Below are 16,303 nucleotides of genomic sequence, written 5' to 3' on the forward strand. Positions count from 1 at the left end.
TGAAGTGGCCAATCTTCCTCCTCTGCACTGTTCCCATCACTTGTCCATATATGCTTGCACTATGATAAAGTTATAAATCAGCTGTAAATCTTATATATGAGTCAAATCTGTGATGACAGTAACCCGTTAAATTCCTCCAGTCTTTTTCATGTCTTAATATTATGTTAGGAGCCTTTCTCCAAATTTTTCTGCTTCAAACACTCTATGACTTCAAGTATTTTGTAAGCAAATTGTATATATTAATTTTATAAATGAAACACTACCAGCGAATTTTCCTGGACACGGGAAATTAATCATTCATAGTATTACAATTGTGAAATAATCTCTGACTTACTTCTGGACTAATTTCATCCCCTGTCCCTCCACCTCCAGCAGCTCCTGAATATGGTTGGGAAGTTAGCATGGGCTGGAAACCACTCCTGGGAAAGAAGTCTCTACACACGCTCTGTTTTGGAGACTAGAGCATGCAGAGGGTTTGTTCCAGACAGTTGACCTCAGTGTCAGTTACCTGAAGAGTAACTAGCCTATGGAGATACATACCACACTTAAAAATATCAAGAGTGATCTTCTTAATGTCCCATTGCCTCTTTATGCACAATAATTTGTCCTTCCCAAAATGTGCATTATGTATTTTTTCCATCTTTCAGCATACCTTCTACAGTAAATCTTCTTTTCCACTGATTGAAGTTCAAAGTTCTTTATAATTCCTTAGTTGCCAACTGTACATATAACTATTTCTAAATTTTTATTCTCTTTCAGTTCTTTAACCACCAGAATAGTTATAATAAATGTCCTTGGTAGGCCATCCTGACACATTAGAATGAAAAACAGGTACTACCTGAGGACTTATTTATATTTCACACTGGTTATTTTCCTAAGAGAAAAAAAAGTTTCAAATGAAACAAAATACTATGGGAATACAAATTTACTACATACAAACTATTGAGAGCAGCAAGATTAAGGTCACACATGATGTCTTAAATACTCAAAAGTGAAATCCTGTTAGTACCTTAAAATATTGCTATTGCTGTTAGCCTGTAAAAACAGTGAACTCCAGTCCTTCTATCAAACTGCAGAATAACCCTTGCCCTCTTTCAGTTTGTATGCAGTTTAAATCTCCTCATTACAGATTAGATTAAATCAGATTAACAACCTTCCAAACTTTTCTGACTTAAACCCAGAAGACTTCCTTAAAATATACTTGCTATAAAATCACAAGCTCTGAAATTATGACATTAATTTTTTTCAGATTAGAACCTGACTTGGTTTGAAGCTCTAAGCAAAAGCATTGTTACTTTAGCAAATATATTTAAACTGAAATTATTAACTAAATTTTTGAAAAAGTAAGATTTTATCATCTTAGATGTATTTTTCATATTATGTATACATGCTCTTATAGGGGTGCATATTTTATCATTCATTACATAGAATGTATAGACAAAAAAAAGGAACATAGACTTCAAATCCAGTCAATTAAAAAAATAATTTCAGTATTGCAAGTATCCCTGACTACCAGCATATTTATGTGGTTTTACAACCATACTTACTCATCTTTAAATATTTTTCTCTCCTCCATTACAGTAAGAAAGTAAGCAAACAACTAAAACAATGCATTATACAAAAGAAAGAGAAACCAACTATAAAATGCTCTGGGGGAAAAAAAACAAACAAAAAAAAAAAAACCAAAAAAACCCCACCTCAAACCCATCAAAACAACCCAACAGCCCTCTGCTAATTTTCACAGTTAGAATAACTGCAGGTATTACTTGGTTAACAATTTTTAGACAGGACTGTAATTTACATTGACAGATTTCCAAATATATAGGACAGCAATCACACATCAAAACTGTGTGAAAAAAGCAGAAGTCCCTAAAGATGGACAGCATTTTCTTTCACTAATTTTTCCCCCTACAGTACTGCTGGAAGCTGCTTCCTCATTAAAAATAGTTTGTTTGAATTGAAGCATTGCGTTTTTATAGTTCTAAGAATTATTTCCAAGAGCTCTCCATTATACCAGGATACACCATTAAGAAAATCCTTTACCTTCTTGTTTGCCTCCTAATTGCACTGGACATCATCTGAGACAACCATAGATTTGATCAGCTGCTGACCACACACAATCTTTATGCAATTATACAGCCATTAACAGCCAGGTGGAGACAGTTAAACAAATCTTACCAATTTGGCACTTTCCATTGAACCAGCAAAGAGTATATATTTAAATTGCCTGGATGCCTTGGAAATCTTGATCTGTGGTTATTCAAAGGGTTGATTTAATAAATATATATAAAGATCTACCTATAAGTGCTTAATAAAGATGCTCTTTGACAAAAGTACTTATTGGATTTTCTTCTGTAAGCCCACAGTTTGAGTATCTGATATTCATTACTAAATTCATCTTTACAATACTTGAGACAAACTACTCATGCTTTGACCACATGAAAATTAAAGAGAAATCTTAAAACGATTTACTCAAAGCCTGGCAGTTGTCACAACCAAAAACACTTGATTCTGGAGTTTAAGTCCTCTTCATAAATACAAACTTTAACCACAATCTGGCCTTTTTCTTTGAAACAACAGGAGTCAATTTTAGCAGATGTACAGTCATTCACAGAACTATTATCATCCCCATTTCATAAAAAACAGAGCACCATTTTCATTGTTTAAAACAGTGACACTAAATATATACACAACAGTGTTAAATTTCTTCCTTACATCTGAAGAACGGAAACATCATGAAGGAAGTCATTAACAAAATTATTTCAAACTGTTCAAAACACCTCAGGTAGTGAGTGTCCAGGCCATCTTATATAAGCAAGTGACACCTGAAACAGGCTTCAGCATGATGCAAGTCTCCTTTCTCTTCCACACAGCCTGTCAGAAACTCAGAGTTGCCCCCTCGTTCAGAACACATTTTTCCTCAAGAGGCAGTGAGCTGATTTAATGACTGACTCACTCGCTGCCATCAACACAGGAGGGTGCCTGCTTCTGACTGCACGCCTCTGGCGCTCACCTTCTGCTGGCTCTGGCACTTGTTTGATCCTTCTGTGAACTCATTTAACTTACTAAAACATAACAAAATTCCAGCAAAAAGATGGAAATCTTTCTCTCGTTAAATCAACGCATCGCAAGGTCCGACAAGTGCCAGAGCTGGCATGCAGGCAGCAGCAGGATTATGCAGTAAAAATTGGGGAGGGGAAGGGGGCAAGTCTTCCTCCTTTTGGCAATAAGGAAATCAGCTTGTCTGTTTTAAATCACAACGTAAGAATGATCTACAGTTCAAGTAGTTTCTGTATACCTTTAACTTCTATTTTGAGGGATCAGCTGCTTCAATTTATCTTCTGTCCTATGTCATCCAAGTAGCTGGTTAAAAGCAGCTATGGTTTCTGGTATACCAGAGTGAGAAGTCACCCCTGACAGCAGAAAGACTACTAAAAAAATCAGTAAGGACGGACAAGAAATTAAACCCAAAATATAGCAATTATGTTTACTTTCCAAAAAAAGACAGCCTTGTGTTATACTATTAATAATCACAACAGGAAATCTTTATGGGCAGATACACAACAGCTATCAAATAAACCTTGCCAAGTGGCTTTTATGATAGCCCAAGGCAACTTGCTTCAGTAGCCTGACCTGTAAATGACCGAGGCACTCTGGCTAGAACCTCTTCTCTTACTTGACACACAGATTCCAGCTCTGGTACCAGTGTAGCTTGCTCAGTAGCAGACCAGTATGGCTTCTACATACTGCTTTATCACAGAGAAGCCTCAAAAGCAGAGAAAGAGTGTGTAAGATTGAGGAAATAATACTAGGTAACAGGATTTTGAGTTGTTCAGATAACAGATTTTTGGAGGTAGGTGGGGTTTTCTTTGGGAGTGAGGAGGAGTGGTATACTGCATCTAATTCTGACATGCAAAGAAATTGACTGAATGCTCGTGTATCAGTCACAGGGGGAAAAAAAAAGTGCTGAATATTCCATATGCTCCTTCTGAAGTTTTATTAGGATCCTTACAATTTCTGCTGAATTTTTTTATTCTAACTTTTAACAAGAAAATTTCACTTTTCTATCATCTTAATTCTCCATTCTCCCTTAAAGATGATCAAGACCTCAAACAGACATAATGAAAGAAGGCAGATATACTCCTGCTCTGAACTTCAAAACATGGAAAAATTTGTCAATGTGATTAATTACTGAACAAACTGTGATTGAAATAAGAAGCTAATAAAACTGAACAAATTGTGATTGAAATAAGAAGCTAATACAACTTAATTGTTATACCACTTACTGTTAAAGAAAAGTAACTCATGGTTTGTATTTCCTAGGACACAGCACAATAACAAAGCTATTTGCTCTGTCTTCAGAGAGCTGCTCCCTGTTTTTCCTATGAATTTTTCAGTAAAGTTCTGTTAAAGGAGGTGATTTGAAGTATGAAATCTCAGCGTTTTATACAGGCAATACAACTTTGGTTAAACACTCTTTTCAGTATATACTTCTAGCAAGAATATTTGAATATCCTCTTGTCTTTATCAGATACCTTTTATTTAAAATACAAATCAAAACAAAAACACAACCTAGCAAAAAACATCCAACAACTTAAAAATTACTTTGAAAAGACTGAAATCTCTGCTTGCCCAACAGACAACATGGACTAATGCTCATCCAATATCTTCAAATGTTAACTTCGTTACATGAACAATTCTTTTGCAGCTTTTTATATTTCACAGTATGTTCCAAGGCTGTAACTAGGAACACTACAAAATTGTCTCAGAATATTCTAAGTGTTCAGAAACCTAGAACAAACATGCACATCAGAGTTGATTTTGCTTGAGGTATGTTTTAGATCAATGTTATATACCATTTTTGGAATCAGAAAAACAGTACCCACATTGCTTGGATACCGTTACCTAAGAAGTTAGCAAACATAAAAATGGAAAAGGACAGCATGAATACCATTACAAATGTCTGTTCCAGAATGAAATAATTTCTTATGCTAAAAATGATTTACAGACAGTTGCTAATGGGGGTTGGCAGGTACTGCTGTTATTTTAATTTAAAAATGTTCTTCTAGTGAAAAACAATCAAATTTTCAACTCCTTCTGAATTTACTACTGAGTAGCTTGAAAGATACACAGGCATGGTCAAAAAAACAAAGTAATGCCAGCAACTTAGCATATGTAGATTTTACCATATTTTTTGTAACATAATTTTAAAAGATGAGTGGGATTTACCTTGCTATACATTTAGGTTTTCTTTTATTTTAAAAACTTGTGTGTCCTGTATTTGGCCTTAAATCACCGCACCAGTAAGATTAATGCATAGCATAAAAACAACAATATGAACCAAAAGTGAAGAAAAGGTAGTGTGATTTAGAATGGAAAGATTTAAGATCAACATTCATCATGTTATATAGATACCTTGGATTCATATTAAATTGGACAGAGCTTAAAAGACATTCTGAAAAAGGATGGTTTCCTTTTCAGCCCTAAAACTTTTTGGTAGAAACTCTAATAGAATAATACTGGGCAGTAAAATGGAGTGGAAAGTTCTTGAACTAAAGTGTATGGGCAATAAACAATATAAAATAAAATGATCCCTTATCTAACACACATGACAAGCTGATACAGCACATTCCTTTCTCAATAAACCCATGACTCAATTTGAAAGAATTTGTTCATTTCAGAACTCAGGCAGAAGATATAAAAATATTAAAGCCATTTTAAAAGCAAACTCCATTCTCATTATCTTTGAAAGAATTTCTTTATATATTGTCTCACCATTAAGACATTCAGTACTGCTTAGCACATCATGTAATTTATATCATTCTCTACAGAGCAATATAGTTAATTCAGTATATCAATGACTTTACACAGATACAGTATTGAAGCCATGTCTTCTTTTACTTACTGTCAAGTACAAAACTGCTTAAATAGACTAAAAAAGCTACACACCAGAGTTGTAGCATTCCATTTTCATGCCTGATTAAAGTTTACAGTAGTGGCTTTTGATCTTTCAAAACAAATAAACATGATACCACATAACAAACAGTTGTGCAAACAGGCCTAGCAGGAAGACCGAACTACCTCCTTTTTCCAGCACCACTTTTCCCTGCTTTACTGCTGCTGCTACCAGACTTGCTGGAAGATTTTGAAGAGAAAAGTCTTGTCATGAATTCAGAGACATCCGGCAGCTCGTGGTTGGAATTCAGCATATTCATTGACTGTTCCATTTCCTGCATGCAAAGATTAGATAACCTCAAAAAGAGCTCATGACAACATAGGCTGTTTCTGAGGCTTCAGTTGAAAGATCGTATCAGGAAGATGCAAAATTTTCCCAAATACCGTTTTATTGTTAGTAATCTTCCAAAGTATGTACTGCCATACACATTTTTTATGCAACCACAGCCAAATGCCCAGCTACACACTGAAACATAAAAACAAGAAACTAAAAGCACTGGTGCATGGAAAAAGGCAACCATGTCTTAAGTAGCCTTACAGGGCAAACAAAGTAACAGAAAAAAAAACCATCATTTAATAAAAGAAAAAGAACACTATTAAAATACTTGTCATTTTCAGTATTACTTTCTTGCATTTAAGATTTTAAGCTTTTGTTTAGATTTATGGGTCTGCATTCTCATGGATTTTACATACTTCCATGTCTTCAATGTTTGACTCACCAATTTAGTACTATTTACTCCACATCTAACAGAAATTTTTGAAGTTGCTGAAGAGATTAGTAACAGCACATCCAGAACATGATAATACTTACATTAATGACTGATTTAAAGTTGTACTGTTATCTTGCTTTTCTAGTTATCATTCAGAACAGTCTTGTACTGATACAGCTTAAACTATGTCCAAGATACAATTTAAACAAAAGCTGTAATGGTAGCCTTTTGTTACTATTACATATATACTTAGTATTTCTACAATAAGCGCAGTTACTAATCATGAACTTCCTATATAAACAAGTACTGAGCTGACTATCTAAAGAAAAGAAAATGCTAACTTGAAAAAATATACTACAAGCTCCAGATCCTTCACAAGCAAACTGAATTTGGATATATGCTTAAGAATTTAATACATAGCCATCATGACATCACATGGACATGATGACATGAATGTCGTAAGTGATCTTTTAAAACTATCTTCTGTCATTCCTTAAAGATAACTTAAATTACAGGCACGATTCTTTCAATTAAAATTTCTCCTTAACAAGTCATACTAGTTAACTAATAAAAACAAAACCATGAGAGCAACCTGTCTGTATGCAGGTGCATATATACTAGAGAAATAATTGTTTTTTTAACATTCAACTTCCAAAGTTCATCTTAGTTTAAAAGACATTCCACAGTGACCTAGTGTCTTTTCATATTCTGTTTTTACAGAAATTTAAGCCAAAAGAGGCATTACATAGCTCTGATAAGCTTTTTTCCAAGTATCATGTTAAAAAAAAAAAAAAAAAAAAAAAAAAAAAAAAAAAAAGCTCAGACACCTATGAAGTACTACTGAAGACAGTGGTCACTCAGAGGGAAAGGAATTTAAATGAACCAAACCGCCAAAAAGAAGCCACCCAAGACAGACAAGGAATAGTTCTAAAAATAAGAAAAGAAGATATAGCAAACACCTTGAATCTCCACTTTGTCCTAGCCTTCTGATATTCGGCATTTTGCATGGTGGAAGGATAATAAATCAGATCATTTAATGACTACATTAAGACTTCATATCATATATACTACTGCAACACCTAGACTTAAATTTTTAAACTATGCTTTTTTGGTTAAGGGACCACACATCCTATTCTTGGCAACACACTCAATGCATTTATTAAATAATTTTTAAAAATAAAGTGCTAGCTTTAAACAAAAGTACAGAAATACATTGGAGATTATAGAAAAACTAACCTGAGAAATTTATTGCAGTGTAAAACATCATTCATGCTGTAATGCTTTCAAAGCTGTGCCAAATTATTTAATTCTGTGTTATGCCATAAGCACAGATTAGAATTCATTACTAGAAAGCAACACTGTACTAACTGAACAAATAATACCATTAAGACTTCCCCAAAAGTCCAGTTTTGGCTTGTATCATTTTTCTCCACCTTTTCAGGACAGTATCCTTGTTCACCATGTTTGCATCAGCTGAACCTACTTACCCGTCTCATGTCAGGATCACTGGTGTTAACAACTTTAGGCAATAGCACAAATATCAGTAATGGAAGAACCATCATCATCACCTACAAAGAAAAAAAATGGGAAATATTTCTTCAGCTTAGTTATTGCTGAAAATATTTTTAGATATACTGATATTATTAAGCTTTTAGCTAAACAGCCAAATTCTAGAGCTACTGCAATCTGGTTCACTAATCCAATTGTCAGGAAAGAAATCATATAAGGAAAAATTAAGTTACAAATACAGGATGTGAAAGTTGGAGCATTAAAGTAAATACTTGTTAATTCCTTTAATGCTACAATTACAAGCTTGCAATGTGTTGATCTCCATACAGCTAGAACAAGCATCATGTCAAAGGTACAAGAACAGGTCAGAGAAAAACTTTCTATTTATAAACAGGGCAAAAGAAAGAATCATCTCAGAACATTATTCCCTAATTTCTATCAGCTTTACTCAAGAAAATAGTCAAAGAGAAATCCCAAGAAACTGTAAACAACATTTGTACTTATACTGCTGAAATTACAAGTGAACTTTATTTCCTTGAAAAAGTTATGCCGTTCCAGTATACTTTTTCTAAAAAACAAACAAACAAAAAAAGCCCACAATGCTAGTTCTTTTACTACACAGCAAAATGTTAAACAGTACTGATCATTACAGAAATGGTAACATAACTAAGCACTCTTTGCTTGAAAGTTCAGAAATCACACTGGATGCTAAAGGATTGTGTTCTCATACTTAAAAGATGCATAAAATTTAGTAAAGTGAAACAGATTCCTGATGCTCTGGAAAGGATATTATTTGCCCAACATTATTTGCCATTTTTTGTTTAAGAACAAAAATACTTCCAGATCTAAGTGATTTACATGAGAGTAATTTCCTTAGCCATCAGCATGGTGGTATCACATGAGAGTAAAAAAAAACAAAAAACAAAAAACAAAACTCAACCCAAAAACACAAATAAAAAACCCCCAACAGTCCAACAGTTCATTAGACATGGTAACATCTGGTGGTGGTAAAACCATCAAAGTTACATGACAATAACTAGGTCAGTGTTTTCCAACTATCCTATTTCACTGAAATAAGTGAGCTATACAGAATACTGAAGCCATGAAAAATAAACCGTTTAGGATTAAAAAAAAATTTGGATTTTCCCTACAGGCTTGTCATTATTAATTCAGGCTATGGAAGGATGCTGCAAAGTAGAAAACACATTTGTTTAGAGATGACCTTAATTTTGGTGTTCAAATAGTCTTCAAACCTATTCAGGTATCATTGAAAACATTTTGTTCAAAACTTTTCATACTACTCTAAGAACATGGTACGGCTCAGGAATCATACCAATTCTGCAATTCTATGTCAGTGATAGTAGTTGTGTGGGGAAATAAAGGACTGCTAAGCAATGAAAATATTTCCTTTTCTGATACTATTCTAAGGCTCATTTTTTTTTAAAATAAAATTTTAGCACAAAAACCAAGTACCCTCACAAAACAAGCCAAGACCCCTCACAAAACAAGTGCCTATGTCTTTATCCATGAGTTGAACATTCAGAATGGTATGAACCTTAGCATTGTTATTTTAAAACTGGGAAATTTTAAAAAGAGCACTTTTTTTTTCAAGGATGACTTATTTAAAGATGAACAAAAAATGACTTAGAAAGCCAATGCATTCTATTAGCTGTATGAAAAATTCAGATGATGTCTAAACTGCATTTATGATTTTGTTCTCTGCACACTAAAAAATATGGTCCTTTATACTCTAATTAAAAATTTAAATCAAAAACTTTTTCATCCAGCAAATTATTTTAATTGTACAAACAATGGGCAGTTTGATCAATCAGTAACTGATCAAACTAACCAGCACCATTCTACTATGAATACATGCTATCTGTAAATGTAATTATGCTTGAAATTGCTACAATGCCTGCTCATCTTTACATCAAAGAAAAAAAGGCCTTTTCTGGAGAGGATGACATTTTAAGCCTTGGTTGCATTATCATTACGCTGGTTTGCTGCAATCATCAGTAAGAATTTTTCAGCAAAAAAATAAGCCTTAAATCACCTAAAAACTTGTCTTGTCTCAAGGACATTATGCAAATAGTTATGTGCAAACAGTGCACATCTTTTCTCAACTGATTTATTCTCAGTATTCTGAAGAACTACGTTTATATCCTTAGCATATTTTTCACCTTTGTGTGGTTCTTATACATACCATAGGGTTCATGAGGAAATCTGTCCATCCCCAAGATTCTCTCTTTATAAAGTATGAAGGAGGTCCAGAAGATTTCATCTGAAGTGGGTATGGCAGCCTGACAACTTCAGAAGTTTTGATGTAATTTACATACCTCGCTCTAATGAACAAAATACAAATAATAAAAAAAAAATTACAATCTTCCCTCTAACAAAAAATAAAGCTTATTCAATATTACTCCAAACAAAGTTTTAATAATAAACTACAAATAAGCCACTAGGAGATTAAGTGTCTGTTCGGCTTCACTTTTCAGAAGCGAATCTCTCTTGCCAACACACTTTATGTGATCCAATAACATTCATTCTACTTTTTTTCCAGGCTATATACAGACAGTAAAATTTACTGTGGGAAACAGAACAGCAGATCAAAAACGTTAGAACCATTTGTTTGTACACAGGTTTGAACCACCTAGCATACTTTGAACTGCATATAGCTTGCTCAGAGGTAACGTTTGTGTGTGAAGTAGGTATTGGCTTTTCCCCAAGTGCATCACTTTGCATTTTAAATAAACAATTTAAAATAAGAGGTTACACATGGTATTTCAACCCTGAGTTCCTTTCTTCTTTATTACAAGGAGGACATCACAGTTGACAACGAGATGCTGCCTAATAAAGTTAAGTTCATAAAGTCGGGGAGCAGGGATCAAGCATAAAAAAGTGCTATTATTACAGACAGACTGTTTATGCTGCTTTCAGTTTAAGGTTTCAGTTTTTAAGACCCTAAAACAATACCATTGTCATTTCTGAATGTAAAATGTAAATCTTAAATGTAATATGTTTCATAAGAAACTGCAGAGAATAAAGATGAAGAATAAAGATAAAGACATGTGTGTGCATCTAAAAAAAAAGAGTAAATACAAACAGGTTTATTTTAACTAATATCACCTTACTAAATAAGGTCATCATTTCTCCGTATTGCTTACTGAACAGTGTGCAGTTACACAGTATCATTGTCAGGATAAGATACCTGGCCACAGCATATAAAAAACAGCTAATTATGCTGCAGTACTGCAGGCTGGCATTTGCTAGCAACATGATTTTGTGGAGGTGTAACGGAAGTATTTTAGAATTTAGGAACAAGCTTGATCCTTCATTGTGTGAAGTAATGACTGAACATTTAACAAAAATGCAAGAAAAAAAGAAAAAAAAAGGTATGTCAAAAGAAAAGGCAGTTCAACTGATTTTATTTCAGAGTAGTTGCACGAGAAGTTAATGAAAGTAAACAAACTGTAGAACTCTGTTTAATTCATCCATTCCCTCCTATTTTAAGGTCATAAATATGAGGGGAAGAGGGGGAAAAAAATCAGACTTTGGATTTTTTAAAATTTGTTCTTAGAAGTAATGTGAAAAGAAGCTGCTACATATGGTTTGAAATAAAAGTACTGTATCTGTAATAACTATAAGCTACCTATTATACTAAATTATTGGGCACACTTAATAGATCAATGCAGAAAAACATCAGGCAAGGCTCACCTCATTTTGCCTTTTGAAGTTATGTCAACTCGAACTGGTTCAAATTTATGAGCAGGGGATATAACTTCCACTACGTAAGATCCAGAAGGTATGTCATGAACCACAAAACTTCCATCTGTCCTGCAAAAAATTAAGTTCCTCTGCATTTCAGTATGTTCTAATGTACAAGAATTTTTTTTAAAAGAAATTACAATAGTATCATTTTGTATTACAAATCTATCATTAATGACCAAAGAGAAATTTGTTCACTCAGTACTCATATCAAGCCCCTAAAATCACCAATGGATGCCACAATAATAGCAGAAATTACCAGTTACATTCAAGATATCTTCATGCACTCAAGCTATTGTCCTGCTGAAGGAATAATTCAGCAGTTTAAGTGAGACTTGAAATAGTTAGATTTCATATCTTCCCTTTTCCTTCTGAAATAGGTACAATGAAGTTTACTTCGCTTCAGTACTCCTGCTGGAACTAAAAAAAACAGAAATTTTGAAATCCTACATAATGTGGCCAGATATTAAAGATGATTTGCAAAACACAAGAATTGTGGCTTGTGCCCTTATGGCAAAAGAAAGACTTTTGCTTTTAATTGGATCCCTTTAGGACTACTTCAGGCTGGAAAGCTCTATAATGCTATTACAATAAGAAAACTAAGAGCTCTGAACTTACACACAGAAGGCAGACTACTTTTATTTTAAAATACAAAACTTCAACATATTAATGAAAGCATACTTGAAAAGCAGCCATCAAATTAAAAGTACAGAAACTTGAAGAATACTTCCTACATTCTTCCAGAAGCTCCAGGAAGAAATGTTTACCATTTCTACCCTTCTAAAATTAATATGAAAGATTCTTCTACAAATAAGACTCAGAGTAAGAAAGACCAAAAAAACTTTCTTAATTCAGAAGAAAAATGAGCAGATTTTACTACTTTTGCAGGGAAAATAAACAGAACCTTCCTAAAAGTAAATTTTGTCCTCATGACCTTCATGAAAGTTCTCTTCCTCGAAGATGGACATCAGTTAAGGAACTTCCTACAATGAAGAGCCATTTAAACAGTACTATGTATGTGGGTCTCTCTAATATTTTAAGGGATAATGTGAACCCCCTAAAAATGCTCACAGTATCTTTTTTTTTTTTTTTTTTGCAACTGCTTTAAGCAATTCACTTTTAGGTTTTTCTAAAATAAATGAAATAATGATCACATTAATCTACATGACATTAGAAAAAATACAATTGAATTTTGTCAAAGTTATTTATTTGAAAAAGCCAATTCTCAATTCATATATTAGTATCCAACACTGCCATTTTTCAGACTATAAAAAAGTTTAATTTGGTTACAATGAGGAAACTAATCCAACTTATAAAAGCATTTGTTCTAGAGAACATCTCAAACTACTTTAGAGGCAACTTTGCTGTGTCTAATAGTTATTTTTGATAACTGACATGGTGGTCATTTAATAACTAAGGAAAACTTGCCCAACAGATGACAGAAGATGGTGACAAAGTATACTTCTGATATATGAATTATGATCTACTGAATCCTGTCATTGCAGCTGAAGGATCTTTCTACTGAGCCTGAAAAAATTAGTATTATTTATGAACAGAATTAGAAAACTGATCTTTCTTCAACCACGGTTTTCATTAAAAATTTACTGCCATCCTGTATTTTGCTGATTACAAGTGGAAAAAGCCATTAAAGAAAGTATTCTTACTAAAATGTACCATGCTCATAGTAGTGAAAAATCTACAAATGTATTTAACTCATTTCTTGGCTTTAAGATGTATTCATATAATTTTGTATGTCTATCGCTTGATGTACATAATAATAGTTTGTTAATCAGGTTACATTGTCATAAACAAGGTATGCTTTTCGCTAAGACTGTTTTCTCATAATTCATGTAAGCCTAACTCTAAACAAGTATTTGGAAACTCATCAGCTCCATGGTATCTATTACATCAGTTCCTAAGTATGACATTGGGTTCCTTCAGCTCGCTTGTATTGACATATCAGGTGCTTTACTGACACCACCGTACAAGTTTAGGAAACGATAGATCGTTCTGTTAACCTATCAGACAGTTCACAGGGTCAAAGTTCCGTTCAACTTTTACTACACAGGAAATAATTCAAAGTGACTAGCAATTATGAGACGGTGTATCTTAATTCTGTTGAAGCTCTCTAATATAGAATTCTGAAACCAAAATACTGCATTAAAAATTATAGAAAAGGATTTCAGAATTGATCCCTACTTTTGAAACTCTGAGATTAATTCAATTCTGAATTCTGAGAACTTTTTCAATATTCTAACATCTCTAGATGCTTAGCTGATCTGAACATACCCACTACTACCCAAGACCCAGTCAACTAGTGTGATGCTTTTTATAGCTTTCAAATGCATTTGCATTATCTTGCTTGAAGAAATAAAACTATATTGCTTGAAAAGGCTTCTTCCGCTGGTACAAAAACCAGTGACAAATCTGTTTCTGTAGTAGCTAACTACAACTGTAACTTTCTGCCCTTCTTCTGTGCTGGTTCCTCACTGGACAAAGTGTTTCTACAATAATGACAGAGGAAAATGTATTTTGATCTAGTCCTATTCATCTCCCCCTTCCCCATCCTTTTCCAGAATAAATAACCTCTTTACTGGTGAGAGTCTTAAATGAAGAAGTGACAGAATCTGGGCCCACAAAAGTTAAGAGAAAGCACTGCACTGCAGAACTAAATGCAAAGCTTTTCAAAATAAAAACTCTGTTCTTTCTAATAATTCAATACCTAAAAAGCCAACCTCAGTCACAAAACTGGTCGTATCTGTATGAGACCGGGAACGAAAGTAGTATCCACAGCACTAGAGATTTCCACGGCCGTTCTGAAAGCCTGATGAGGTAAGTATGGAGCAAGTGTGTCAGAAAACCTAGAAACGGCAGTGGGACGTCGATCTCCACGGCTGTGCTTAGCTACCGGGGACAACGACGGCAACAGGCGGCGAGCAGCTCGGTTCTGCCCCGGCTGGCCGCCATCTTCTGAGGGGCACTGGGGAAAGGGTCGTTAGACATGCCAGAAACGCGGCGGCGGCAGCGCTCCGAGCTCCACCCGCGGCCCCGGCGCCGTTAACGCCCGCGGGCGGCAGCACAGGGGCCGCCGGGGAAGCGCCGCGGCCCCCGGAGCGGCGGCGCCACTGCCCGGCAACACCCAGAGGCGACCTCGGCCCGCCCGAGAGACCTGCCCGCGACCTGGCCGAGCCAGGCCAGGCGAGGCGAGGCAGCCCGGCCCGGCGGGGGAAGCGGAGGTAACGACGCGCTCCCCCGCCGGGACAAGCCCCTGCCGGCCCCCGCCCCGCGCTCACTTGAGGAAGCCGACGTGCTCCTCCCCGTCCACAAGCACCCGGGCCCCCGCGATCCAGTCCTGGGGCTTCACCCCCGGCACCACGGCCCGGCCCTCGATCTTAAACCGCTCCCCGGGGCCCGCGCCGCCCGGCGACTCCGCCGCCCCAGCTGCCTCCGAGCCCCTGGCGCCATGGGGCAGCAGCGACGCGACAAGCCAGAGCAGCGCCGCTGACGTGAGGCCGCCGCCGGCCGCCATTACGCCGCCGCCTGCGCCCGGCTCGGGGGGCGGGGCCGGCCTGGCGGCCCCGCCCCCTCCCCACACATGCGCGGAACGCCGCACGCCGGGCGGCGAACTTGCTACGCGTGCGCAGCAGGCGCGCCGAAAGGGGGCGGGGGGGGGAGAGTGGGTCTCGCCGATGTTGCGCACGCGTAGTTGCGAGAGTGAAGCTGCTGAAGGTCATGTGACGGACACTCGCCAATAGGCGTGTTCGCGCGTGACCGGTACCGAGGCGGAACTGCAGCGCCCGCTCTCTCGTGGGGAGGCAGCGCGGGGCCCTGGCGGCGGGCGCGGGCCGGGCGGCGGAGGCGCGGGCCGCGGAAGAGGCGCGGGCCGCGGAAGAGCCGCCGCGAGCGGCCCGTCGCCGTCACTCAGGGTGTCGAGCCCGCTCAGCCTCGGCCGAAGTGTCTGCGGCTCTGGCTCCTCCTGCGCGCCTGTACTCCTCCTGTACTGCCTAGTGAGGGGCCTGCCCCGGCCTTGCCACAGTGCGGCTCCTGCTCCCCTGGCAGCGCCCGCGATTCGGGGGTGCTCCAGCCCCCAGGCCTTGTGCAAGGCCACTGGGGCGTATTTTCATCACTACTGTCTCCAGGGGCGACGCAGGCGCACCACAGGCGGCTCTTCTCAGAGACTTATTAGATCTTGTAGCTTTGACCCTAAAAGCAGTGTAGTCACTAAAAAAAAAAAAAAAAGTCCTGCAGAGCTCTCTCTGGCTCTGTGGAACAGCTGACTTGCAACCTAGATCGTCCATCCGCTCCTGTTCAACGTTTCACCCATTCCAAGTTGAGAAATGATGTGGGCATGCAGAAAAGGGTAC

At 37.1% G+C, this 16,303-nt stretch overlaps 1 protein-coding gene across 1 annotated transcript; it reads right to left on the reverse strand.

Annotated features, from left to right (window-relative positions):
• Positions 1-4,518: 4,518 nt before the first annotated feature.
• Positions 4,519-15,496, reverse strand: EMC7 (ER membrane protein complex subunit 7). Its single transcript, XM_062577901.1, has 5 exons — positions 15,233-15,496; positions 11,889-12,008; positions 10,378-10,516; positions 8,153-8,233; positions 4,519-6,230 (listed from the first exon to the last, which is right to left on the reverse strand). The coding sequence occupies exons 1-5, from the start codon at positions 15,466-15,468 to the stop codon at positions 6,078-6,080; spliced, it is 729 nt and encodes a 242-aa protein (XP_062433885.1). The 5' UTR covers positions 15,469-15,496; the 3' UTR covers positions 4,519-6,077.
• Between the last annotated feature and the right edge of the window lie 807 nt (positions 15,497-16,303).

Source organism: Rhea pennata, chromosome 5 (genome assembly GCF_028389875.1).
Source record: "Rhea pennata isolate bPtePen1 chromosome 5, bPtePen1.pri, whole genome shotgun sequence".
NCBI lineage: Eukaryota > Metazoa > Chordata > Aves > Rheiformes > Rheidae > Rhea > Rhea pennata.

Coding starts and splice junctions, on each gene's coding strand:
- EMC7 (XM_062577901.1), bottom strand. CDS start 15,468: ATGGCGGCCGGCGGCGGCCTCACGTCAGCGGCGCTGCTCTGGCTTGTC. Junction 10,517..11,888: donor ACTTCAAAAGGCAAAATGAG/GTGAGCCTTGCC, acceptor TTTGTTCATTAG/AGCGAGGTATGTAAATTACA. Junction 6,231..8,152: donor GTGATCCTGACATGAGACGG/GTAAGTAGGTTC, acceptor CTTTGCATGCAG/GAAATGGAACAGTCAATGAA.